Raw genomic sequence first — 25,097 nt, 5'->3', positions numbered from 1 at the left:
TGGGATTGCTTTTACAGCCAGTGGTCTGCACCTTCTTAGTAGGCCTTAGCCAGTGTACGTGAATGAGACACAGATCTGACAGCGATGTGCGGTGACAGTGCTGTTACGACTACTGCTCATACAGTTGAAACTTTCATTTGAGGTTGGCCGAGAAAGCTTACTTGTGGGTTTTTTTTTTTGAAAGCATGCTTCTTTAAAACTGATTTCCTGAGATCAGGACTCGATTTTGGTTGTTAAAGAGTGTCAGTTTGTTAGGTTTCTCCGCCTGCGTGGTGATTCATTTTTTCAGTTATTCTAGTGGCGTCATTTTAAAAAATCAAAAAATCTGCAAAAACAATACCATTGTTGACCTGCACCGGCATTGTAGGCTCTTGAGTGCTCTGCTATAGTAGCCAATAAACGGCAATTTAGTTCAGAGAAGTTCCTAACAGTGTAGCCATCCTGCAGTTAGTTTATGTGGGTTTTCAGTTGTACATAAGGTATACATACATAAAATATTAGTACAGAGTCGAAGTGGTATAAAGTTAAAGGTTAGGGTATCCCTTCTCCGTGAGTGTCCAGAAGTGACCACTGGTGACGGAGGTATGTGTTCCTGGGCCCCGTCCTGCACGCACCAGCAGCGCGCACACGCCAGCAGTGCACGCGTCAGCAGCACCCACGCATGCACATCACCAGTGGTGGACCCGCTGGACCTCATCTGCATGTTTACTTTTCCCGTTAGGGACCCGTCCCTGGGTGAGCGCATTCATGGGCCTCCGTCCGCTCCTCTGAGAGACTTTCCTAACTTTCTTAATACGTTGGAGGGAGGAGCCACAGTTGTTTCCCTCTGTGGATGACATGTAGGCTGTTGCCTATGTCGCGTTGTTGCCCTGTGGCCTTTGGTGTCCTTGGAACAAATAGCTATTTTTGTGCCGTTTGCAACTTCCTGTAAGGGCCAAAGGGTTTCATGGGGAATTTTACTCTTTGACGTTAAATGCACGCCTGCCTTCTTACTGGGTTTTCTCATCTCAGGAGAACTCTCGCCCCAGTCTGCAGCAGCCGTCACTCCCTCCGAAGGACACGGTACAAGGTAGGCGCTTCGTTGCCCCGGCGCACCTGTGTGAGGCCTGGAGTGGCCCTTCGTTTTGATTGCGTGTGCTGTGGTGGCTGCACTGTCTCGTGCTGGTTTGGGTTATTGAAAGGGGTCCTGGTAACACGTGCTAGCAGAACAGAGTGTTCCCGTGGTCTCAGCACACTGCGCGCTGCAAAATAACTCACCCGAAATCTTTTTTTAAAAACCACCATTATCATGAAGATCGAAAAAAATAAAAGTCAGTGGAACTGGTTCAATGAGGGGCATTTAAGAGCGACAGCTAAGTGCACTCCATGGCCCCTGCTTGAATCTCCCATGTAGAAGGAAGAAGAGCTACACAGGATATTGAGACAGCGCGAGAAAACTGGACACGGGCAGCAGGCTAGGTCACATGCCCTTGCTCTTAGAACGTCCGCGTGGGGTCCTCCTTCCTTCGGTTTCCTGTCCATGATGGGCTTGTAGAAGCATTTACCACAGATGAATTTTTGAGTGGCCTTCACTAGGCCAGCTTGAGATGAAGGTGCTGTTTTGCTAACTTTGCCAAGGATTTCTTGATTCATCTGCCTTTTCCCCCAACTGTGAGTCTAAATGGTCACAGCTATCATGTTCTTGGGTCAGGAAGACAATTTAAAATAACCCAGAAAATTAGTAAAATACTCATAAGAAGAAAGAAGTCTTTGAACCTGAGCAGTTTCTCACCACTTAGGCTGAGGTGAGCACAAAGTAGCAGAGAGGTCTGAGGTGAGAAAAACCAGCACAACACTGGGACCCACTGAAATGACTGTGACTCACGTCAGCCTTCCTTATGGGTCACGTCCAGGTTGCAGCGAGTGCAGCTCCTGGTGCAGGTGCTGCGGGCCTGCCGTGCATTTGAGAGGCCGGTTTTACACCGAGTCTGTACACGTAACTGACGTCAGTGTACCACGTGGGCACGGTGTTTAAGGAAACGCCGTTGGTAATTGTCAGTGCAGTCGTGGTCTGTGGGATGCTTTCCTTAAGCAGCGTCTCTCTGTTTGGGGTAACTCTTCCCAGGCAGGGCATTTGTTAATAATAATATTTGGCCTTTTGCGTTTTTTTTTCATGCTTTCAGAAGTGACCAAAGTTCGAAGAAATCTCTTCAACCAGGAATTTTCCCCGTCAAAGAGACCGGCAAAGCACGGGCTGCCTCGCAGCCACTCCGTGTCCGCTGTGGAAGGCCTGGCACGGGAGCTCGACCACACTGAGAGGGCCACAGGTGTGTGTGTGCGTGTGCGCTGCCGAGTGGGCGTCCTGGGCCCAAACCAGCTGCGAGACTCTCATCACTGCAGAAGCTCACTGTTCCCTGCGGGTTCCCTCTTCTCTGTGGTCCGGTCGGTCAGCGTCCCTGGGGCGTCTCTCAGGCTGTGGATGGAAACGGAATTCTGGTCTCTCCCTCCGCCCTTCCCAGCCCCCTGCAGACATGCGTCTGTTTTATAGAACCAGTCACAAAGAAGCTAAGGATGGTGACTCAGTGGTTTTCTATTCTCTTTTTTAGTATTTCAGGGTTTTTTTTTGAGTTCTTAAATAATTGAGATATAATTCATGTACTATGAAATCAACCCTTTTAAAGTATGTGGTGCAGTGGTGTTCAGCATATTCACAAAGGTTTGCAACTCTCAGAACTGTATGCCTCTAGAACATTTTCGTCACCCCCTGCTGGAGGCAACCACCAGCCTACTTCTGTTTCTGTGCATTGGCCTGTCCCGGGTGTCTCTTCTCAGTGGGGTCATGGAACACACGCCTGTGTAAGCAGCTGCACTCGCTCAGCGCGCTGTCTTCTGTGTTCATGCGCGTCATACTGTGCTAGGTCTCAGCACCTAGTTTCTTTTTCTTGCCAGCAAACGTCATGTGGCTACATTAGATGTCATTTATCCACGCATCACTTGGTGGGCATCTGTGTTGTTTCCACTGTTTGTCTATTGTGAAAAGTGCTGCTATAGACATTCATGGAAGAGCGTTTGTGTGGACATGTTTTTAATTCTCAGGCAGGTGGCCAGAGCGGAGTTGCTGGGACGTGGGGCAACCCTGGCCTCGCTGCTGTTTCTGGAGAAGTGACAAGTGTGCCGCTCACATTTCAGGTCACCGCAGACTGCTGACGAGGACCGTGGCTGAGACTCCGGAGCATAAGCAGGTGTCCAGGAGGCTGCTGCACAGACAGGTCAAGGGCAGGTGGGTGACATCCTTGGGCAGCTTCTCCTACCTCCTCACCAGCTTTGTGATGCCAGTCTTAACTGTGTTTCCTAGAAGCAGAGTATTCTGTAAACTCCCTGAGGGCTGGAGGCCTGCAGGAGGCACTCTGTCTTGGTCTCGTTCACCTGGCATAATTGTCTTGAGGTCTGTCCACGTTGCTGCCTGTATCAATAGCTCGCCCCTTTGTGTTAGTGAGTGATATACTGCTGAATGGATATTGTACAATTGTAAATTGTACTCACGTGCCGACATGGGGAAGGAGGGAGCCCTCGTTACGGCCAGGCAAGGCTAGAGGCTCCGACCTCGCCTTCCGAGCTGACCGGGGCCAGTTTCCCGTAGCGATTGCTTGGGGCGGGGCAGCGCAGGCCCAGGCTTAGACGCTTCTGTCCTGCTTGACCGCCCCTCTCCTGGTTCTCCGACAAGAGAGCTGGCCTTCCCGAGGACAGTTTTGGTATGCACTCCTGGGTGTGTTCCAGTTGTCAGCTTCTCCAGCACCCGATCTGGGGTCTGTGAAGCAAGAAGGAAATTCTTAGAGCCCCCCAGCTGGTCCCGAGTCCCGGCCCAGTTGCCTCTTCTCTCTCCCTTTGGGCCTCACACGCTGACCGGGGTGACTAGCTGTGCCTTAGAGGAAGACTGGGGAGAGGCACATCCACTGTGGCTTGTCACGGCTCTGTCTCGTCATTACTGGTTTACGGGTTTCACGCGCTCAGGCCCGCTTACCTATAAGTCAGTTACAAGTAAAAACCGCCCCAACCCTGCACAGTGGTACCCGAGAGCGCTGGCACTGGCCCTGCCAGACTCTGTCTCTGACCTTGTGGGCTGATAGGCTGTGTCTCTCCAGCGTGTGGTAATTGTGAACTAGTTCTCAGTGATCGTGAATAATCCTCGTGCTGTTTATTCCTGAAGATCCTCTGACCCGGGCCCTGATGTCGGTGTCGTGGAGGAGTCCCCGGAAAGAGGTATGCTCTACTCTTGGTGCAGGGTTTGGGGTTGGCTTTATTCACACACTGCTGGTCAGCGCATCCAAAAGCACCTCCTGGACACAGCCCTGGCCCACAGTGCGTGTCAGCCACACTGACCTGTGAACGGTCTCGTCACGAAGTGTGTATGATGGGCTTTCAAAATCTAACTTTTCTGTTCAATCAAGAAATTTCTGCGTAATCCCATAACTAGGAACATTTACTGTTAATAAGATTTTTGCTTTAGCAGTGTTCTTACAGGTAACATTCCACACAAATATGTTATGATATACACATGAAAGCTATAGTTCTTAATTTTTTTTTTTTTTTTTTGCAAAAGCTACCATACCTCACACACATTTTCCCCCTGGACACCATGCTGCATGTGGTGGTTCTCAGCACTGCCTGGGGGTGGCGGTCTCCTGGGTCAGTGGGGCTTTCACACCTTGTTGGGGGCCACCTGTCAGCCTCTCTTATCCTTGTTACAAAAATTAAGAAGTCCAGTTTATATCTTGTGTTTGATATAATGTAGGTTTTACTCCTTTCGTGCATGGGAGGTGGCAGGCTGGCACTTCCCCTGATTACTAAGTGTGACTCCGGTTTTGTAGAAATAGGTCTGAGAAGAAGCCCTCGAATCAAGCAACTGTCACTCAGCAGGACAAGGTCTGGTCCCTTCTACTCCGTGTCTCCGCCGAAGTCTCGAAGTGTGCAAAGAACTCATGCGCCTCAGCAGAACAAGCCAGGTAACGCACTTAGCCACCGGGATTCCACAGTTCACACTAACTGCATTGGGAGTGTCTCTGGGACGAGAAGTTGGAAGTCTGACCTTTCGTTTCCTCACACGGGAGCTATAGAGACTACGCATACATGTTTGAGGTTCGGGGTGATGACCAGCTGAACGATCCGGGGTCTTCATGATTAGGACCATCCCTCGATTCTGGCAGCAGGTCATCCACACTGACTGGGGGCTGATCGTACATTCACGGAAGAGGAATTTTCCTGTCATTTCCAGCCGTGTTCAAACCCTACACACAGTGCCACAGGTGGAAGGTGATCTCTGTGTGGCCTTTACCCATTACCATTAGCTTGTACCATCAGCAGGGCATTTTGATATTATAGATTGTTTGTTTTAGTTGCCTGCATTTCCTCACATAGGGATGGAGTTGGCTACAGTCAGTGGAATTCAGGAAGGCAGCCGGACTGCAGCAGCTGTCATGGCAGGACATCACATGCCAGGGATTGCCCCGCGAGTCCTTCCCCACGAGTACCGACGGGCTGTTGTTCGTGTGCATGTTGGGAGGACAGAAGCTGAGAGAGATTCAAATATTGTCCATATTTTTGACTTGCAGACCAGAGAGAACATTCTACCACCCCAAGTGTTCGGTCTCCAAAGAAGCTTCTTTTTGGGGCAGTGTCTCCGATGCTCAGCCCGTCAGAGAAGGGCTCAGCTCGAACTCAGAGGCCTTCGGGAAAGAAGCTGGCTGCTGAGCTGCCTGCAGACCCTCAGGTAGGGCGTCTCCACAGCGCTTCCGCGGTGGTTCTGGAGAAGGAGGCCCTGCCAGCCTCAGCCTCCAGTCCAGTCTAGAGTAGCGAGGCCTTGACGTTTGAGGAAGAAGACGGAGAGATGGAGATCAGGGAGAAGAGACTTCAGAGGGAGAGGAGACATGAGAGGCCCAGGTAGAGACATTTGAAAAAGAAGGGAAGGAGGCAGGGGTCACAAACAGGGGCCTGTGATCTCAACTTGAGATTAGAGAGAGAGCAATCAAGTAGAGATTGCAGACATCATGGAGACGTGTGTGAGGCTGGGCAGATGTGACAGGAGATGGGGGAGGGACTGGAATGATGGGAAAGGGGGAGCTGAGACTGGGTGACGTCAGAGAGGGGAAAGGCTGGGGTGATCCGACCGAGGAGCTGCAGGGACACACACGCCTTGCCTTGCTGGGACTCCGCCGGGCGGGGGTGCTTACTTCCAGCGTTCTCCCAGTCCTCACATGGCTGCACCTGAAGCTTTTTTATTATTGCATTTATTGGGGTGACATTGGTTAACAGAATTAGATTTCAGGTGTGCCGTTCTACAGCACATCCTCTGTGTATGGTGTTTGCTCCTGAGTCTTTGCCGTGCATGTGAATGACAAAGGAGAGAAGGGGTGGGGTATGGAGTCTCAGCTTTTAGAGGTAGGTGGTGGGGGGTGGGGGAGAGGGGGAGGGGTCTCTTAACCAGCTCAAGGTCAGGCTCTAAAGGCAGCTCTAGTTTGGAAAATGCTTTTCGCTATGTTGCCTGTGGTGCACCGACTCTGCCTCTCCCACACTCCATTTCCAGGCCCCCCCGCCCCCAGTCCTAGCCTGTTGAGTGTGGGTGGACAGCAGGTGATGTGGCACCCAGGGGCTGCTTCAGACAAAGATCAGAGACAATCACGCTGAGGGAAAGGAAACCTGGGCATGTGGAGTGGCAGGGAGAGGTGGGGAGTAGCATAGCTGCGTTATGCAAATTATTTATCTTAGGGAAACAGACTCTGATTGGTTACAGTGCTTGGTGCTAGAAAAAATCGCTAAGTAAAAAACCCCGAGCCCGGCTGTGTACCTGGAAATGTGTCTGCACTAAGCTCGCTCCTATGGCCGACACTGATAAGAATGCTTTTGTCCCCAGACCCCCAGGAAGAGTGCCCAGAAGTCTAGCTCTCCTGCAGCTGCCGCCAGAAGGCTCCCTGATATCCCGCAGACCCCTCCGCTGCGCACCCCTGAAAGGCGACCGAAGCCCCCTGCAGCCCGGACCCCTGCCCGACAGGCGCTCTTCCGGTCCTTTCAGGACTCCTCCGCGCATGGTTGCGATCTACCTTCACCTAAACCGCCCGCACGGAAAGGACGCCCCCTGCTGGAAAGAGGGGCCTCTCCACTCGGAAGGATTCCCAAAACTCCCACAAGGCCACATGGCCAGCCCCTTGGGTTTTTGCAGGATCCTGCTTGGTCACCTGCTGTGAGCTCTAGTCCTGGAAGCCCCTCTGGGCTGGCCGCCGCCGCAGTGCTGTCCACTGGCCAGGGAAGGCCTGGGGGTCCAACTTTCAGCAGGGTCTCTCTCAGGTCGCCCCCCGGAGAGGCAGTGACTGGGGTGCAAAGGGGCACAGCCCTCGTGGGCACACCTCCCAACCGGAAACGCCAAAATCCCTGTACCCTCAGAGCCTCTCAGGGAAAGGAGCCAGCACAGAGACGGCAGGTCAAAGCTGGCAGAACCCCAGCGAGCCCCAGGGACATGCCCGTGACGCCTTCCCCACAGGCTTCTCCAGAGGAGCCTCTGCCCTCTCCAGTCTGTGATGCCTCCCGGAGCCCACTCGGGACACCTCCGGCAGAATCACCTCCCCCTGCACAGCTGGACTGGAAAGCGCTCTGGGATCCGGGCAGCGAGGCCTTGCCTCTCTCCCATCCCACTCCTTCAACTGCCCCCAAAACCTCGTGGAGCGCTGACCCCGACGTCACACCCGGTCGGCCCCCCTCTCACATCAGGACAAAGGACAGCAGGACCTCCGATCCAGAGGGCAGCTTCCCAGAGGGCGAGCCCAGCACCTCGGCTCCTGCAGCTGGTGCCACGGACAGCCCGGCTGCTTTTACTGACACTAAGAAGCACCCACAGGACACAGACCCCTCCTCCCCTAGGCCTCCCCCAAAGCACTGCGACCCTGCGCTTGGCTTCAGCCGTGACTGGCATTGTTCCTCCCCTTGGCTCATCGCAGGGGACACAGAGCACCTCTCTCTCCTGGATGGAGCCGAGGGCCATGGTGCGCGGGGCCAGAGCAGCAGCGCTTCTCCCGCGGGTGAGGGTGCGGGGTTGAGGACAGCCGTTGCCGTTGAGGGGCCCTCTCTGTCTCCCCTCCGGGATCCCCCATCTCCCCGCTCTGGGCCCAGCTCCCCGCCTACACCACCCTGCGCCCTGCTCTGTCCTGACCACAGAGGGCCGCAATGGGCAGCCACTCCCACCCAGCTCTCAGGAGCCCCCACCGAGGTGCAGACCTACGAGGTGGAGCTGGAGATGCAGGCTTCCGGGGTGCCCAAGGTCCGAGTTAAGAAGAGAGACGCCAGCCCTCAGTCAGTGGTCGAGCCCCCAAGGCGGGCCCAGAGTGTGCCCCCCGGTCTTGGCATGCCCAGGGGCAGCAAGCCCTGCAAACCCGAGACCACCTACATGTCGCCCCCCTGCCTCCGCCCCTCGCACAGCAGCCCCAGCAACAGTGGGGGACAAACCTACATCTGCCAGTCCTGCACCCCCAGCACCCCCAGTCCGTTTCAGACAGATGTTGGGGTCCCTTGGACACCATCTCCCAAGCACAGCGGGAGGACAACTCCCGACAGGATCAAGGACTGGCCCCGCAGGAAGCGGGCGGTGCTCTGCAGCCTGGGTGCCGCCGCTGGGAGGGGCGATGCTGGCACAGGCCTCCCTGCGGGCGGATCGCTGCTCCGACTGGAGGGCAAGGAGCTGGGCCTCCAGCTCAGCATCAGCAGGTCCCCCCTCCTGGGAGATTTTGAGCTCGAGGGGGTGTGTCAGCTGCCAGACCAGTCACCTCCCGGAGACAGCGAGTCTAAGGCCGAGGAAGCCTTCTCCTGGGGACAGTTTGGGTTGGGATCCAGGAAGAGACTACTTTCTGCTGAGGAAGAAGCCGAGTGTGACGGCAAGAGGGTCTGTGACAGGCTGAGAAGAGACTGGGAAGTTGGTCAGAGCGAGGAGAGGTCCCCGGGGATGGGGGTGCAGCAGCTCCCCGCCATGGGGGTCGAGGAGGCACCAGTTTCCGGTGAGTCTTGCCGACTGAGCCTGGCTGGGGGGCTGGGAGGGGTTGCTTCTCGAGGAGGCTTGGGCTCCCTGTGTGGGCTGAGTAGGGCAGTGCTGACCGAGTGCCATTCCACAGGTTCCCCCTCACCACCTGGCTGCGCCCCGCGCAGCAGCCTGTCTGCCACTGGGCTCCAGGCACTGACCCAGTCCCCTCTGCTGTTCCCAGGGAAGATGGACTCCTCACAGCACAGAGATGCCCCAGGTAACTTGTGCGAGGCCCTGGGGCTCTGACCACAGCCAGCCCTGCATCCTTTGGGTGACTGGAGTAGGCTTAGGGCTGCCAGGCAGTTGAATTTGGGAGGGGTCCTGCGGACTGTTTGGTGACGGGACAGGGGGCTGTCCCTGCAGCAATGTCCACTGTGCCCTCCCCAGGGGAATGCCACGCTGGAGCTTATGCGGGTTTGCACAGAAACCCCACAAAGCCCTACCAAATAGTTGAGGTTCTCAGAGACGGTGACAGAGAAGGGCACATGGTGTGGTCCCTGCACTCTGAGGACACTGTCCCAGCTGGCCATTTCCTCCCTGTGTTCTGTCTGTTCCGTCCAACAAAGGACCGGCTGTTGCCGTCAGCCCGTCTGGAAGGCTGCAGGCTGCCCTTCTGCCACCCCGCCGGGAAGAGAGCTGGGCTGAGCCTGTAGGCTGTGCAGGTTGCAGGGTGCCCTTCTAGACCTTAAGGGCCGGCCGTGCAGGAGGTGGAAGTTTCAGTGGGTCTCGTCCCTGGAGACCATAGAAGGTGGGCAAAGTGGCTTAAAGCCCCACAGACCTTTGTAAGAAAGACAAATGGTCGAACTGAAGTGAGGCAGGGGCTTTGCTTCAAGTGTGGAGTGCGGCTTGACAGGGGAGAGCGTGACCTTCGCGTGGGCCACCTGCAGTCCCAGCCCATTTTCCTTGTCTGCGTCCTCAGTCGCCGCCTGTGTCTGCCTTTTTCTAGATGAGGACACGGACTTGTTTCCCCCAAAGGCGGAGGACTCGCCTTTCAGCCGAGCCTTTTCCAGAAGACGCCCCATCAGCAGAACCTACTCTCGGAAGAAGCTGATCAGCTAGTGAGGCGGGATGGGCCAGGGGATTGACAGCCACAGACCGTGAAGGGATGGTCCAGGCGCTCCTGCTTCCCCGCGTCAGAGGCGCTCCGGGAGGGCTGTGCTCTGGGCACGGCCGGCGCTGCGGGGGCAGCAGAGCACCCAGAGGCTGGCTCCGCCTGAGCCCGGCTTGCCACACAGAACAGGAAGAATGGGCTTCTGGGAACTGGACGAGTTCGAAAGATGAAGGTAGGGTCACCCCACAGGCATAACATCTAGGGGCCTGGCCCCAGCCTGCATCCCCCCAGCCCCTGCCTGCGGTTGGGGGGTGCTGTACCTCAGAGGCGGCATGGAGCCAGGCACAGCCCAGCAAGACCAGGATGCCATTCCAGCCCAGCCCCCGACCATGACCGGTCAGGACAAGCTACCTCTCTTGTGAAATGGGACCCTTGTGAAGCAGATACGAGGCTGGGAGCCTGAGACAGAGGCGGGTGGTAGGGTGAATGTTTTACATTTCCTGTAACAATAAAGTTACCTCTGGCTACTCAGCTTCTGCCGCGTCTGTACAATGCCCAGCCTGAGGTTTGCTGTGGCCGTGGCCCAGCTTGGTACCCCCAGAGCCAGTCCCCAGCCCAGTTCTCGCCATCTGCGGGGGGCGGCTCACAGCGTCGGGGTGGGCGGCCTGCTGTGCAGTCCTGGTGCAGGGCCCGCCTGCAACTGCCCACGGTCTCGCAGTGACTTCCAGGCCTACTGCGCTCCCAGAGCCGCTTCCTGCTATTGTCGGTCAAACTCAGCGAACACCCCATGTCTCCAGAGGCTGTTCTCATTTATTACAACACGGGTACAAAACTCCAAACACCTGCTGCTCCCCGACCCCCCACACTGCCCACGTAAACCCCAGGCCACTCCAGGATCAGCCCCGACAGAGAGAGCGCACGGCCTGTAGACCGGAAGCGTCCTGCTGGAACTGCTCAGAGCCAAAGGCGGCCGTCCTACCGCAGCTCACAGGAAGGGAGCGGTGGGGGGAGGGATACTTTTTTAAAAAGTAACACCTGAGCCCAGTTCACTTGGGCTGACTCGGATTTAGAGTGAGGTGCGGACCCCTTGGCAGATGCAGGCACGCACCGTACCTTCCGGCAGGCTGGACCCCCGGCCAAAGCTGGCTCTGCCCAGGGCCTACAGGGGGCTCCTCCTGACATCGATCATCCCTGGGCTGGCCCTGCGCAGCTCCCGCCGGGGTCTGGCCAAGGGCCCCACCTGCCAGGGCAGGGCCCCCACCCCCACAGGCAGGGCCTGCCCCACAAGGGGCTCTGCGGCCTCCCGCTGTCTCCCGCTGTCGCAGCTCCTCCTGGGATCCCTGCTCCTCTCCGCCCAGGCTGGAGCGCTTCCACGTCAGTGGGAGCGGGGCGTGGACCAGGTCCCGCCCCTCCTCCCGGGCATGTGGGGCGCCCTCTGCAAGGGGCAGCTGCCCAACAGGCTCGGGTGCTGCGCGCAGCTCGTCCTCATTTCCAGGGCACAGGGTCCTCTTCTCCCAACCTGTCACGGAGGACAGTGACACCCTGGTCAGGAGGGGAGGCGCCAGCGCTCCCTCGGTGCTGGCATCCGGAGCCCAGCACAAGCAATGTGGGAAAGGACCCCCAAAGAGCTGTGGGCGAAGGGGTTTCTGCAAGGCAGGGCCCCGCGTCCGCCGCAGGCAGTGAGGCTTACCCCTGCCTGGTCCCGCTGAGCCTGCACCCCCCAGCTTCTGCTTCAGCTCCTGGTTCATCCACATATGGCGGCCCAGCTCCCTCTCCAGAGCCTGGATCCTGGCCTCATACTGCCTCCTGCTGTCGGCCAGCCCTTCACCAAGGTGGTCTGTGGGGACACGCAGAAAGGCGGGTGGCAGGGCGGCCAGGCACATGGGTTGGGGCTGTGCGTGAGCTGCGTGCGGACCTCATCTCGGCTCTGCTGCAGGAGCAGCTGCAGGCTCCGCTCATGCTCCTTCTGCTGCCGGGTCAGCTGGCGGTCTGTCTCCAGGAGCTGCCTCCAGCCAGTACACCAGCCGCTGCTGCTCCTCCAGCTGCATCCCCAGCTCGGAGAAGGCCACCTGCTGCTGGTGCTGCTCCTCCCGCAGTGTCACCACCTGTGCGGAGGCCGCCCGGCTCAGACATGGTGCTGACTCCCTGCGCCAGGGAACCCTCAGCTAGGGACAGCCTGGCCAGCATGTGGCTGTGGGCATCCGCCAGGGGCGCTGTGTGAGGCCGGGGCCCAAAGGACCCAGGAGGCAGGTCCTGCAGGAGCCCCGAGGCCCTCCAGCCTGGCCTCACCAGCTCCAGCCACAGCCGCAGCTCCGCCATCTCTTCCCGCTGCTCACGCAGATGGTCACTCTGCAAGACATGGCCCGGGTGCTGAGGGGGGAGACAGGGACTGGGGAGGGGGAGCAATCGGGACTAAGTGCAGGAGACTGGGGAACAGGTGCGAAGGGCCCCCCACCCACTCCCTGAGGAGGGTCAAACACTCTGACCACCTCTTAGTTACACACACTCACACACATACACACACACCCCAAACAGCTCTGGCTCCAGCTCTCATCCCACCCTGCCAGTCCTCCATGTTCCTGCCAATCACTGCCACCTGGCGCCACAGGGCTCCAGGAACAACGCTGACCCAGTTACCTTGGGACCAAGAAAGGATCCAGCTGCAGTGGCCCACCTTGCAGCCCTCCAGGCCCACCTGCCACCTACACTCAGGACCATCCTGCACACCCACCCACACCATAGTGTCCCACCTCCACGCTTCTCGTGCACACCCTCATCTCCCCTGCCCTGCTGGAACCTGTCCCCGCTGCTTTCCTCCGGTTTGGGAAACTCGATCCCTGGCACCCTCTCCTTAGAAGTGGCACCCCTACCTGGAGCTTGTACTGCTCCATGGCGTCCTCCAGGGCAGCCAGAAAGTCTCGGCCACCTGGCTGTGCAAGGCCTGCTGCACCCCCTCGCCTTCCTAGGGGCCAGGGAGACAGGGTTCAGAGGCAAAGGTGAGCAGGACAAGTCTCTCTGTCCCCAGGGCACCCAGCACAACCTCTGCTCTGCCTGGAGGGCCGAAGTCCTACTTGCAGAAACTTCGTTTTCCAAATCTAGTTTTCCAAGTCCAGGTTTTTTTCCCCCTAGACTTAGAAAACTTAACACTACACCGGAGAAGCTGATTTACGATCCCAAGAACCTGAAACCCATTCTGCAACCACCTGCACTGCAAGGCTGCCTAGTTTTGTCTTAACAACCAAGCAAGGTAGGCTACTTCTGATGTGGATTGGGATTGGAAAACTAGATTTGGAAAACTTCTGCAGTTTTCTATGTCTAGTTTTTCAAGTCCAGATTTTATTTCTAGAGTTGGAAAACTTAACACTACACTGGAGAAGCCTATGTACCATCTGAAGAACCAGAAACACATTCCACAAACACATTCTCTGTAAGTTTCCTTGTATTTTTCTTAACTCCCAAGCGAGGAAGACTTCTTCTGAGATGGATCTGGACTTGAAAAACAGTTACAGTTCTCCAAGTTTCCCTAGAAAAACTAGAAAGCGTTGGAGAGAAGGACTTTGCAGAATGGGTTTCAGGTTCTTCAGAGAGTAAATACCTTTCTCCAGTGCTGTATTAAGTTTTTCAAGCCAAGATCCACCTTGGAAGGAGACTTCCTAGCCTGGGAGTTAAGTAAAAACGAGAGAGCCTTGTGAGAAGGAATTTGTGGAATTGGTTTAAGTTTTTTCGGATGGTAACTAGGGTTCTCCAGGGCCATGTTAACGTTTCCAAGTCTAGAAAAACAAAAGTGGGCTTGGAAAACTAGGCTTAGAAAACAGAAACAGTTTTACAAGTCAAGATTTTGAAGCAGAGATCGACTTAAGAAGGAGATTTTCTCGCTTGGGAGTTAAGAGAAAACTAGGCAGCCTTGCCGAGGAGGTGGTTGTGGAATGGGTTTCGGGTTCTTCAAGGTATAGAGATTTCTCCAGTGCTGTGTTAAGTTTTCCCAACTGAGATCAGCCTCAGAAGAAGACTTCCAAGTCTGGAAGTTAAGTAAAAACTAGAGAGCCTTTAGGGAAGTTGTTTGTGGAAAGAGTTGCAGGTTTTTTTCGGATGGTAAATAGGCTTCTTAATTGTCGAGTTAAGATTTCCAAGTCTAGAAAACCAAAACAGAGCTGGAAACCTAGGCTTGGAAAACTGGAACAATTTTCCAAATCTAGTTTTGCAGGCCCAGATCCACCAAAAAAGAAGCATTCCTAGCTTGAGAGTTAGTAGAAAACTAGGCAGCCTTGATGAGAAGGTGGTTGTGGAATGAGATTCAGGTTCTTTGGAGGTAAATATGTTCTCCACTGTTTTGTCACATTTTCTAAGCCAAAATCCACCTCGGAAGAAGCCTGCTTAGAGTTAAGTAAAAACTAGACAGCCCTGGGAGAAGGTGTTTGTGGAATACGTTGGAGGTTTTTCGGGTACTCAATAGGCTTCTCCATTGCCCTGTTCAATTTTCCAAATCTAGAATAAGAAAACTGGGCTTGGAAGAGTACGCTTAGAAAAGTGGCAGAGTTTTCCAGGCCCAGATCCACCTCAGAATAGAAAATGATGTCTTGCAAGGTAGGAGAAAAGTAGGCAGCCTTTCCCAGAAGGTGTTTAGGGAATGGGTTTCTGGGTCTTCGGATGGTAGAGAGGTTTCTCCAGGGCTGTGGAAAGTTTTCCAACCTGAGACCCACCTCAAATGGAGCCTTTTTAGCCTCGAAGTTCAGTAAAAACTAGAGAGACTTGCGGAAAGTTGTTTGTGGAAAAAGTTGCCGTGTTTTTCGGATGAAATATTGGCTTCTCCAGTGCCCTGTTCAATTTTCCAAGACTAGAATAAGAAAACTGGGCTTGGGAAACTATGCTTAGAGAACAGGAACAGTTTTCCAGGTCCAGGTCCACCTAAGGATAAAAAATTATGGCTTGGGAGGCAGGTGAAAGGTAGGCAGTCTTTTTAAGAAGGTGTTTAGGGAATGGGCTTCTGGGTCTTTGGATTGTGTCAAGGTTTCTCTAGTGCTGTGTCAATTTTTCTAACCTGAGATCCACCTCAAATGGAGTTTTTTTAGCCTCGACGTTCAGTAAAAACTAGAGAGACTTGCCGAATGTTGTTTGTGGAAAAAAGTTGCAGCTTTTTTCGGATGAAATATCGGCTTCTCCAGTGCCCTGTTAACTTTTCCAAAGCGAGTAAATAAAAACTGTGCCTGAAAACTGAACTTGGAAAACTGGAACAGTTTTTTAAGCCCAGTTTTCCAAGCCCAGATCCACCTAAGAAGAGGTATTTCTCCCTTGAGAGTTAGTAGAAAAGTAGGCACTTTTGCTGAGGAGTGGTTGTGGAATGGGTTTCAGGATCTTCTGTGTGTAAAAAGGTTTCTTCAGTGCTCTGTCACATTTCTCAAGGTGAAATCCACTGGGAAGGACTCCTAGCCTGGGAGTTAAGTCAAAACTAAAGAGCCTTTGAGAAGTTTTTCCTGGAATGGGATTTTCTGAGCGTAACTAGGGCTCTGCAGTGCCCTGTTAATTCTCCAAGTCTAGAATCACAAAACTGGGGTGGAAAAAGTAGACTTGGAAAACCGGAACAGTTTTCCATGTCTAGTTTTCCAAGCCCAGTTTCCCCTCCGGAGGATAATTTCTCACTTGGGAGGTCAGAGAAATCTAGGCAGCCTTACCGAGAAGGTGTTAGTGATGTGATTTGAAGGTTCTTCGGATGGTAAATAGGCTCCTCCAGTGTTGTATTAAATTTTTCAAGCCACGATCCGACTGGGAAGGAGCTTTCCTAGCCTGGGAGTTCAGTAATAACTTGAGCCTTTGCTAGAAAGTGTTACTTCAATGGGTTGTAAGTTTTTCGAATGGTAAATAGGCTTTTCTGTTGCTCTGTTAAATTTTCTAAGTATAGAAAAACAAAGCTGGGCTTGGAAAACTAGACTTGGAAGACTGGAACACTTTTCCCAGTCTAGTTTTCCAAGCCAAGATTTACCTTAGAAGGAGTCTCTTTTTTTAGGGGACCTCTTTGTCTTGGCCTGGCAAATGTGAGTCTGCTCTGTATGGAAAACCTACAGATGCGAGGTGGTATGCAAGAGCCAGTTCTTCCCACCAGGTTATCCCGTGGGGATCAGGACTAAAAAAATACTTACATATTGTTATGGCTTGGTCTTGCCCAAACTTTCTCACCCTGGTCTAAAGCCACAAATGTATATTGTTTATTCTCAAGGTAACTTCCAAAGCCTGGGTGAACTCTTCCGAGGACAGAGCTAATCAGCCCATTGCCATCCTCCTCTGCATGCTATTTTGATTTCCTTGATTGTACCTAGAATGTAGACAATAATGTTCTATGTGATAGATAATCTTTCTCTGATGTAAGACCCCAGGAAAACAATAAAAGCCTGTCTAGGCAAGGGTCGGGGTGTTCCCCTCTTGAGGGAGTGGCCGAGGCACCATAGGCACTCTCCCCTTGAGAGAGAAGTCATGTCTGTTCCCTTTTTCCACACAGGATTGCTGTCACCTGTGTATTCCACAACAGGCAGACTTTACCGGACGGGGTCTGCAACATGGATACCCTGCAACAGGGACTTGAAGGCCATGAGCCAAGGCTATCAGTGCAAGGCGCACAAAAGCCCAGTTAAGGGCAGACGACCCCTAGTGCTTTTTTGAGGGCGTAGGGTGTGTTGTATTTCAGGAAAGGGGCATTTTTTTCTTTTCCAAGGTCATTCTCTCTGCGACTGCACTTTCTTTAGTAAGCAGAAACCTTGCTCTCTCTCTCTGGTAATTGCCATACCCCGCGGGCACAGGTGGAACATTCAAGAGCCACAAGGGCACTCGCCGCAACAAAGACATCTGTGACAGNTAGAGCGAGAAAACTGGGCTTGGAACACTACGCTTAGCAAACTGGAACACTTTCCCAGGCCCAGGGCCACCTGAGAATCAAGAAAGGATCGCTTGGGGGGTAGGAGAAAAGTAGGCCGCCTTTGCAAGAAGGTGTTTGGGGAAGGGGTTTCTGCATGTTGGGGTGGTAAGGGAGGTTACTGCAGGGCTGTGCAAGGTTTTCACAGCTGGGATCCATCCCAAACGGAGGCTTTTTGGCCTCGACGTTCAGTCAAAACTAGAGAGCCTTGCAGGAAGTTGTTTGTGGAAAAAGTGGCAGTTTTTTTCGGATGGAAAATCGGCTTTGCCCATGCCCCGTTTACTTTTCCAAGTTGAGGATATAAAAACTGGGCTTGGGAAACTGGGCTTGGAAAACTGGAACAGTTTTCCAGTTTTGTTCCAGTTTTCCAAGCCCAGTTTCCCAAGCCCAGTTTTTCTCTACTCTGGAAAAGTTAACAGGGCGCGGGAGAAGCCGATATTCCACCCGAAAAAAACTGTCACTGTTTCCACAAACACCTTTCCGCAAGTCTCTCTAGTTTTCACTCAACTTCGAGGCTAGCAAGGCTCTGTTTGAGCTGGGTCTCATGTTGGAAAACTTACCACAGCCCTGGAGAAACCTCTCTACCATCCAAAGACCCGGAGACCCATTCCCTAAATGCCTTCTGGGAAAGACTGCCTGCTTTTCTCCTACCTTCCAAGCCATCATTTTCTATTCTGAGATGGATCTGGGCCTGGAAAACTCTGCCACTTTTCTAACCGTTCTTTTCCAAGCCCAGTTTTTTTTTATTCTATAGTTGGAACATTGAACAGAGCAATGGAAAAGCTTATTGACTACCCATAAAACTTCCAACGCATTTTATAAACACCTTCTCCCAGTGCTTTAAGGTTTTACTTAACTCCAAGAGTAGGATTAGTTTTTCTGAGGTGTATTTTGGCTTAGATCATGTGACAAATCTCTGAAGATACCTGTTTACCCAGAGAGGAACCTGAAACCCATTCCTCCACCACCTTCTTGGTAAGACTGCCTAGTTTTCTCTTAACTGTCAAGCAAGTAATACATATCTGTAGGTGGATCTGGACTTGGAGAAGTAGACAACAGAATTTTAAGTTTTCCATGTCCCCATTGTTTTCTAGAATTGGGAAACTTAACACTACACAGAAGAAGCTTATTTACCATCCAAAGAACCTGAATCTTATTTTGCAAACACCTCCTTCACAAGGCTCACTAATTCCATCTTATCTCCCAAGCGAGGAAGCCTCCTTCTCAGGTAAATCTGGACTTGGATAATGTACTGGTATTTTTTTTTACAGTTATAAATCTCAACACTACACTGGAGAATCCTATTTACCCTCGGAAGAACCTGAAACCCATTGTGCCAACAACTTTATTAGAAGGCTCCCTAGTTTTGTCTCAACTTCCTAGTGAAGAAGACTCCTTGTGAGGTGAATCTCAGCTTAGAAATCTGGACACAACGCTGGAGAAGCCTATTGACCACCGAAGAACCGGCAACCAATTTTACGAGCACATCTCAGCAAGGCTGCCTAGTGTTCCCTTAACTCTCAGGTGAGAAAACTGTTGCAGTTTTCCAAGTCTAGTTTTACATAATCAGGGTTTTTTTTTAGACTTGGTAAATTTATCATAGCGCTTGGGACGCCTATTTACCAATCGAAAGTCCTGCAACCTATCCCACAAACAACTTCTCACAAGGCCCTGTAGTTTTTATCTAACTCCCAGACTAGGAAGGCTCCTTCCGAGGTGGATCTCGGTCTGGAAAAATAACACAGCACTGGTTATTTTTTCAGTTTTTTATGTTCCAGTTTTTCAAGCCTAGTTTTCCAATCCCAGTTTTGTTTTTCTAGACTTGGAAAAGTTAACAGGGCACTGGAAACCCCTAGTTACCCTCAGAATATGGTGCAATCCATTCCACAAAGAACTTCTCCCAAGGCCCTGTAGTTTTGTTTTTTGGGGTTTTTTTTTTTTTTTGAACTCTTTGGCTTGGAATGCTTCTTCCGAGGTGTATTTCGGCTTGACAGTGTGACAAAGCAAGTTTGTCACAAAGTTTGTCAGGTTCTTCTTCTACCCACAGAAGAACCTGAAACCCATTCCACAACCACCTTCTCGGTAAGGCTTCCCAGTTTTCTCTTAACACTCAAGTGAGAACTACCTCTTCTTAGGTGGATCATGGCTTGGAAAACTGGGCTTGGAAAACTGTTTCAGGTTTCCAAGCCCAGCTTTCCAAGCCCAGTTGCTATTTTCTCATCTTGGAAAATTTAACAGGGTACTGGAGAAGCCTATTTTCCATATGAAAAAACTGCAACTTTTTCACAAACATCCTCCCGAAAGACTTTCTAGTTTTCACTGAACTTCGAGGTAAAAAGGCTCTGTTTTAGGTGGACTCCAGGTTGGAAAATTTTACATAACACTGGAGAAACCTCTTTACCATCTGACGACCCTGAAACCCATTCCACATAAACCTTCTCTGCAAGGCTGCCTAGATTTTCTTAACTCCAAAAAGAGAAATTCTCCTTCTGATGTGGATCTCAGCTAGGAATACCCAGTTTTCAAATCTGAGTTCAGTGTTCATAGTCTTGAAATATTTAACACGTCAATGGAAAAGCCTATTTACCACCTGAAAATCCTTCAACTCATTCCACAAACAATTCTGGCAACGCTCTGTAGTTTTTTCTTTACTTTCAGGCTAGGAATGTTCATTCTGAGGTGCATCTCGGCTTGGAACATTTAATACAGCATTGGAGAAGACTACTTACCATCCAAAAAACCTGAACTTTATTCCACAAACACCTCGGCAAGGCTACCTTGTTTTCTTTTACTCCCAAATAAGAAATTATTTTTCTGCTGTGGATCTTGACATGGAAAACTTAACACAGCACTGGAGAAGCCTATTTACCATCTGAAGAACCTCAAACTTATTCCGCAAACACCTTATCTGCAAGGCTTCCTAGTTTATCCTTAACTCCCAATTGAGAAATTCTCCTTCTAGGTCGATCTGAGCTTAATAAAACTAGACTTGGAAAAGTGTAAGGTTTACGAGTCTACTTTTCTAAGTCCAGTATATTCTTTCTAGTTTTGGGAATCTAAACACTATACTGGAGAATCTGATTTATCATCCAGAGAATCTGAAAGCCATTCTGCCAACACCTGCTCTGCAAGGCTCCCTAGTACTGTTTTCAGTCCCAAGTGAGGAAGCCTCATTCTGAGGTGGATCCGGACTTGAGAACTAGACATGGAAAAGTCACAGATTTTTCATTCTATACTTAAAAAACTTAACACTACACTAGAGAAGCCTATTTACCATCTGAAAAACCTGAAACTTAATCTGCAAACCCCTTCTCTGCAAGACTCCTTAGGTTGTCTCACCAGCCAAGCAAGGAAGGCTCCTTCTGAGGTGGATATTGACTTGGAAAACTAGACTAAAAACACTAAATTTTTCTTGTTTCTGACTTGGAAAACTTAACACTGCATTGGAGAAGCCTATTTACCATCTGAAGATCCTGAGACCCATTCTGGATACACCTTCTCTGCAAAGCTTCCTAGTTTCGTCCTAACTCGCAAGTGAGGAAGCCTTCTTCTGAGGTGGATCGGGACTTGGAAAATTAGACTTGGAAGCCTGTGTGTTTTCCACGTTTAGCTTTCCTAGTCTAGTTTTATTTTCTAGACTTGGAAAATTTAACACTGTACAGGAGAAGTCAATTGACCATCTGAAGAACCTGAAACCAATTCTGCAAACTCCTCTGCAAGGCTCCCTGGTTTTGTCTTAACTCGCAAGTGAGGAAGTTTCCATCTGAGGTGGATCTGGACTTAGGAAAACTAGACTTGCAAAACTTACCCTTTTTTTCTAGACTAAAAAAACTTAACACTAAAATGAAGACGCATATTTACCATTCAAAGAATCTGAATCCCATTCCGGAACACTTTCTCTGCAAAGATCCCTTGTTTTGTCTTAACTCCCTCGTGAGGAATGCTTCTTCTGAGATGGACCTTTACTTGGAAAACTAGACTTGGAGAACTGTTAGTTTTCCACGGGAAGTTCTTTTAGTCCAGTTTTTTTCCCTAGACTTGGAAAATTTAACACTACACTGCTGAAGCCTATTTTCCATCGGAGGACCATGAAAACTATTCTGCAAACACTTTCTCTGCAAGACTCCCTAGGTTGCCTTAACTCCCAAGTGAGGAAGGCTCCTTCTGAGGTGGATCTGGATTTATAAACTAGACTAAAAAAGGGGTAAGTTTTCTAAGTCCAGGTTATTTTTCCTAGACTTGGAAAAACTTAACACTACACCAGAGAAGCCTATTTACCATCCGAAGAACCTGAAACCCATTCTGCAAACACCTTCTCTGCCATGCTCCCTAGTTTTGCCTTAACTCCCAAGCGAGAAAGGCTCCTTCTGAGGTGCATCTGGACTTGGAAAACTGTAAGTTTTCCAGGTGTGGTTTTCCTAGCCCTTTTTTTTCCTAGACATCTAAAACTTAAAACTACACATGAAATTCATTCTGAAACCATTTTCTCTGCAAGACTCCCTAGTTTGTCTTAACTCCCAAGTGAGGAAGGCTCCTTGTGAGGTGGATCTGGTCTTGGAAAGGTAGACAACAAAATTGTAAGTTTTCCATGTCCACGTTGTTTTCTAGAATTGGGAAATTTAACACTACACAGGAGAGGCTTATTTACCATCCAAAGAACCTGAAACCCGTTTTGCAAACACCTCCTTCACAAGGCTCACTAGTTTCATCTTATTTCCAAAGCAAGGAAGCTTCCTTCTCAGGTAAATCTGGACTTGGATAATGTACTGGTATTTTTTTTTTAGAGTTATAAATCTCAACACTACACTGGAGAATCCTATTTACCCTCGGAAGAACCTGAAACCCATTCCGCAATCAGCTTCTCCTCACGGCTCCCTAGTTTTGTCTTAACCCCTGAGCGAGGAAAGCTTCTTCTGAGGTGTATCTGGGCTTGGAAAACTAGAATTGGAACACTGTTCCAGTTTAAACGTCTAGTTTTTCAAGCTCCGTTTTTTCTCTACACTTGAAAAACTTAACGTGGCACTAGAAAAGCCTGTTTCCTATCCAAGAAACCTGAAACCCAATCCACACACACTTTCTCAGCAAGGCTCTCTACTTTTTTTTGAAACTCCCAAGCGAGGAAGGCCCCTTCCGAGGTGGATCTCGACTTGAAAAACTTAACACGGCCCTGGAGAAGCCTAGTTACCAACTGAAGAACCTGCAACCCATTCCACAAACACCTTCTAGGCAAGGCTCTCCGTCTTCTTAACTCCTGAGCGAGGATCACTCCTTCAGAGGTGGATCTGGGCTTGGAAAATTTAACATGGCACTGTGGAATCCTATTGAGTATCCAAAGAACCTGAAACCCATTCTGCAATCACCTTGTTTGCAAGGCTCCCTAGTTTTGTCTTAACTCCCGAGCAAGAAATGTTGCAGACCCCATCCGGCAGAGTCTGCCTGTTGTGGAATGCACAGGCCACAGCAATCCTGTGTGGAAAAAGGGAACAGACATGACTACTCTCTCAAGGGGAGAGTGCCTATGGTGCCTTGGCCACTCCCTCAAGAGGGAAGCACCCCGACCTTTGCCTAGACAGGCTTTTATTGTTTTCCTGGGGTCTTACATCAGAGAAAGATTATCTATCACGTAGAACACTATTGTCTACATTCTAGGTACAATCAAGGAAATAAAAATAGCATACAGAGGAGGATGGCAATGGGCTGATTAGCTCTGTCCTCGGAAGAGTTCACCCAGGCTTTGGAAGTTACCTTGAGAATAAACAATATACATTTGTTGCTTTAGACCAGGGTGAGGGAGTTTTAGCAAGAGCAAGCCATAACAGTCTGTAAGTATTTTCTAGGCCTGATTCCCACGGGAGAACTCGGTTTGAAGATCTGGCTCCTGCCTACCACTTTGCATCTGTAGGCTTTCCATACAGAGCTGAGTCACATTTGCCAGGCCAAGACAAACTGTTCCCCTACAATTCTCCCTTCCTTTTTGTTTTTGTTTAAGGCTCTTGTGGTGATACATCCCACAAGCCTTGCTACTTGCTGGTCTCTTCTGTGACCCTGGGCAAATAACTTGTAAATGTATCGTAATATAGAAAACATCATTAAAATCAATAAACAACCAGCAGCTCCAGTGACCCACAATCTTAGGTTGAGTCCCTCAAACCAGTGTTTTGGGTTTAAGGAGCCATGATTATCACTAAGGGTTTGAAGAATCTCCTGTTTAGTTAAGCATTGAATGTCCTGCAACTGTTTGTGTAACTCCAGTTGCAACTTATTGATGTGTCCTTTTAAATTAGTAGAAAAAGCTCCTCTTCGGTGAAGTTAAATATCACTCCAGGAATATTGGCTGGAGTTCCGTCATAGTGGGATGACACATAGTTTGGAGAAACCAGGATCACGGGTCAGCTGCTGACGGATGACCACTGCATCCTGGTGCTCGCCGATCCAGTTGAGTGCTGATTCGACTGCAGAAAGTCGAGTCAGGATTTCTTGATCAATCTGGGCCTGTTGAAGCATTTCTAAAGTGGAATTGCTTAAGAGAACATCAACAGAATAAGCAGTTTGAACTGACTCAATGAGGGCCGTGGTTGCCATGGCTGCAGTAGCTGTGACAACTATACCAGAGACAATAGATGGAATCAAAGTGCCAACAAACTGTTGGACTCTTAACGAGTCCAGCGCAGTGTTAAGCGCTATTATGCCATGGGGATCTTCCTATTCTCTGGTAACAATAACTGGCACCCATATCTGAGTTTTTCTTCTAACTGTGTAAACTGCAGTGAGACTTAACTGAATAATATTGAGATGAGTAAGACAGCTGGCATATATGGAGCCTGCCGGAATAGGCGAAGAATAAATTTTTGCTGATTTATTATAAGAGACTTGAGTTGTTCTTGGAATTGTCAAAAACAAGTAAGGGTGAGAGGTATAAACTGTGACCCAATCTTGTTTTAGAGGGTCAATTTGATAAAAACATCTTTGGATACCTTTAGGGTCACATACAATTCTTATATACAGATACATTCTAGTTTTGTCTAGTAATAAAAGGAAAGCCCATTTTCCAAGAGTTGTAATGTCAAGGGCTAGTGTGGTTGGGAGGAACAATTCTGATAATAGGTGCCCCGGTACCGGGCCACGGTACCAGACTGTCCAGTTCTCACACCACCTACACCTCCTGTGCTAGGACCCACCCCATGCATATATTAGTATATGGGATTTCAGGCAGAGCTGAAACTATTGTTGTGCCAAGTTTAGCCAGTACCTTCCAATTAGCTCCCCAGTTCTCTACTATAAAAGGACTCTTGGGGAGAAAAGCAGTAGTAGCATTCGGTCCTCTGCACAAAGACCAACAGATTGAGTTTCTGTGGCTTATGTCTAAAGTACAAGATGGAATCAGAGAAGGATTGAGTATGATAAATTCTTTCCTGGGCATGCAGGCCAATTATAAGCACTATGGAAAACTGATAGTAATTACTGTATTGCTCTTTGCTTGCAGCATAAAGTTGCACCTTTAAAGGAAAACACAAAGTGTCAATAAGAACAGAAAAAGAAACTCGTAAGCACTTAGCAACATAAACTGCCTTTTTTTGGCACCATAATCCGGTGCTTGTTTCCTTCTAGTTGGCCACTGCCAGCTGGGCCCCCTGGTCTGCTAGCTGATCGGTTTTCATCTCCAGGTAGCAGAGCTTGGTGTCTGTTTTGTTATAAAGCTTCACCCTTTCTGCTGGAAGCCAGACAGGACCTGTAGGGATGGAAACACATGCATACCCACTTCCCCGTGTTAAGAGGTCTACAGGACTCTGCCAAGTACTATCTCCCAGTGGATCTCCATATAGAACCTGAGGATAAGATGACTTTGGCTCTTTCTTCTGAAAATGTTTCTCAGTTGGAGTACAGAGTGATTTATCACAGTTTAGAAAATTATAGGTAAACATAGCTAACATAGTCAAATTCTGGGGGGTAGACTCCTGACTCCCCCTTTTTTGTTTTTTAAGAAGATTTTTTTTTAAGATTTTATTTATTTATTTATCTTTAGAGGGGAAGGAGAGGGAGAGAAACATCAATGTATGGTTGCTTTTCATGCATCCCCTGCTGGGATTTGGCCTGCAGGGAACCTACCT

The 25,097-nt window shown here is 50.4% G+C and overlaps 2 protein-coding genes across 2 annotated transcripts in view; one reads left to right on the top strand and one right to left on the bottom strand.

Annotated features, from left to right (window-relative positions):
• Window positions 1-10,618, top strand: part of TICRR (TOPBP1 interacting checkpoint and replication regulator) — a 30,515-nt gene extending 19,897 nt beyond the window's left edge. The window contains exons 14-22 of the mRNA XM_037053638.1: window positions 1,012-1,069; window positions 2,163-2,306; window positions 3,169-3,259; window positions 4,187-4,239; window positions 4,848-4,982; window positions 5,589-5,746; window positions 6,887-9,014; window positions 9,129-9,254; window positions 9,984-10,618. Of these exons, the coding sequence (XP_036909533.1) occupies window positions 1,012-1,069; window positions 2,163-2,306; window positions 3,169-3,259; window positions 4,187-4,239; window positions 4,848-4,982; window positions 5,589-5,746; window positions 6,887-9,014; window positions 9,129-9,254; window positions 9,984-10,096 (3,006 nt within the window). The 3' untranslated portion in view covers window positions 10,097-10,618. The remainder of the gene's footprint in view (window positions 1-1,011; window positions 1,070-2,162; window positions 2,307-3,168; window positions 3,260-4,186; window positions 4,240-4,847; window positions 4,983-5,588; window positions 5,747-6,886; window positions 9,015-9,128; window positions 9,255-9,983) is intronic.
• Window positions 10,619-10,984: 366 nt separating this feature from the next.
• Window positions 10,985-11,971, bottom strand: LOC118992085 (kinesin-like protein KIF7). Its single transcript, XM_037053829.1, has 3 exons — window positions 11,779-11,971; window positions 11,202-11,607; window positions 10,985-11,063 (listed from the first exon to the last, which is right to left on the bottom strand). The coding sequence occupies exons 1-3, from the start codon at window positions 11,969-11,971 to the stop codon at window positions 10,985-10,987; spliced, it is 678 nt and encodes a 225-aa protein (XP_036909724.1).
• Window positions 11,972-25,097: the final 13,126 nt, after the last annotated feature.

The sequence above is a fragment of the Sturnira hondurensis genome, unplaced genomic scaffold, assembly GCF_014824575.4.
Source record: "Sturnira hondurensis isolate 20B ecotype Veracruz unplaced genomic scaffold, ASM1482457v3 Scaffold0007865, whole genome shotgun sequence".
NCBI lineage: Eukaryota > Metazoa > Chordata > Mammalia > Chiroptera > Phyllostomidae > Sturnira > Sturnira hondurensis.
The sequence above is the reverse complement of the archived record's forward strand: the minus strand, read 5'-3'. Positions and strand labels throughout refer to the sequence as shown.

Coding starts and splice junctions, on each gene's coding strand:
- LOC118992085 (XM_037053829.1), bottom strand. CDS start 11,971: ATGTGCCTGGCCGCCCTGCCACCCGCCTTTCTGCGTGTCCCCACAGAC. Junction 11,608..11,778: donor CTCAGCGGGACCAGGCAGGG/GTAAGCCTCACT, acceptor CCTCCGTGACAG/GTTGGGAGAAGAGGACCCTG. Junction 11,064..11,201: donor GGGGTCCAGCCTGCCGGAAG/GTACGGTGCGTG, acceptor GAGCTGCGGTAG/GACGGCCGCCTTTGGCTCTG.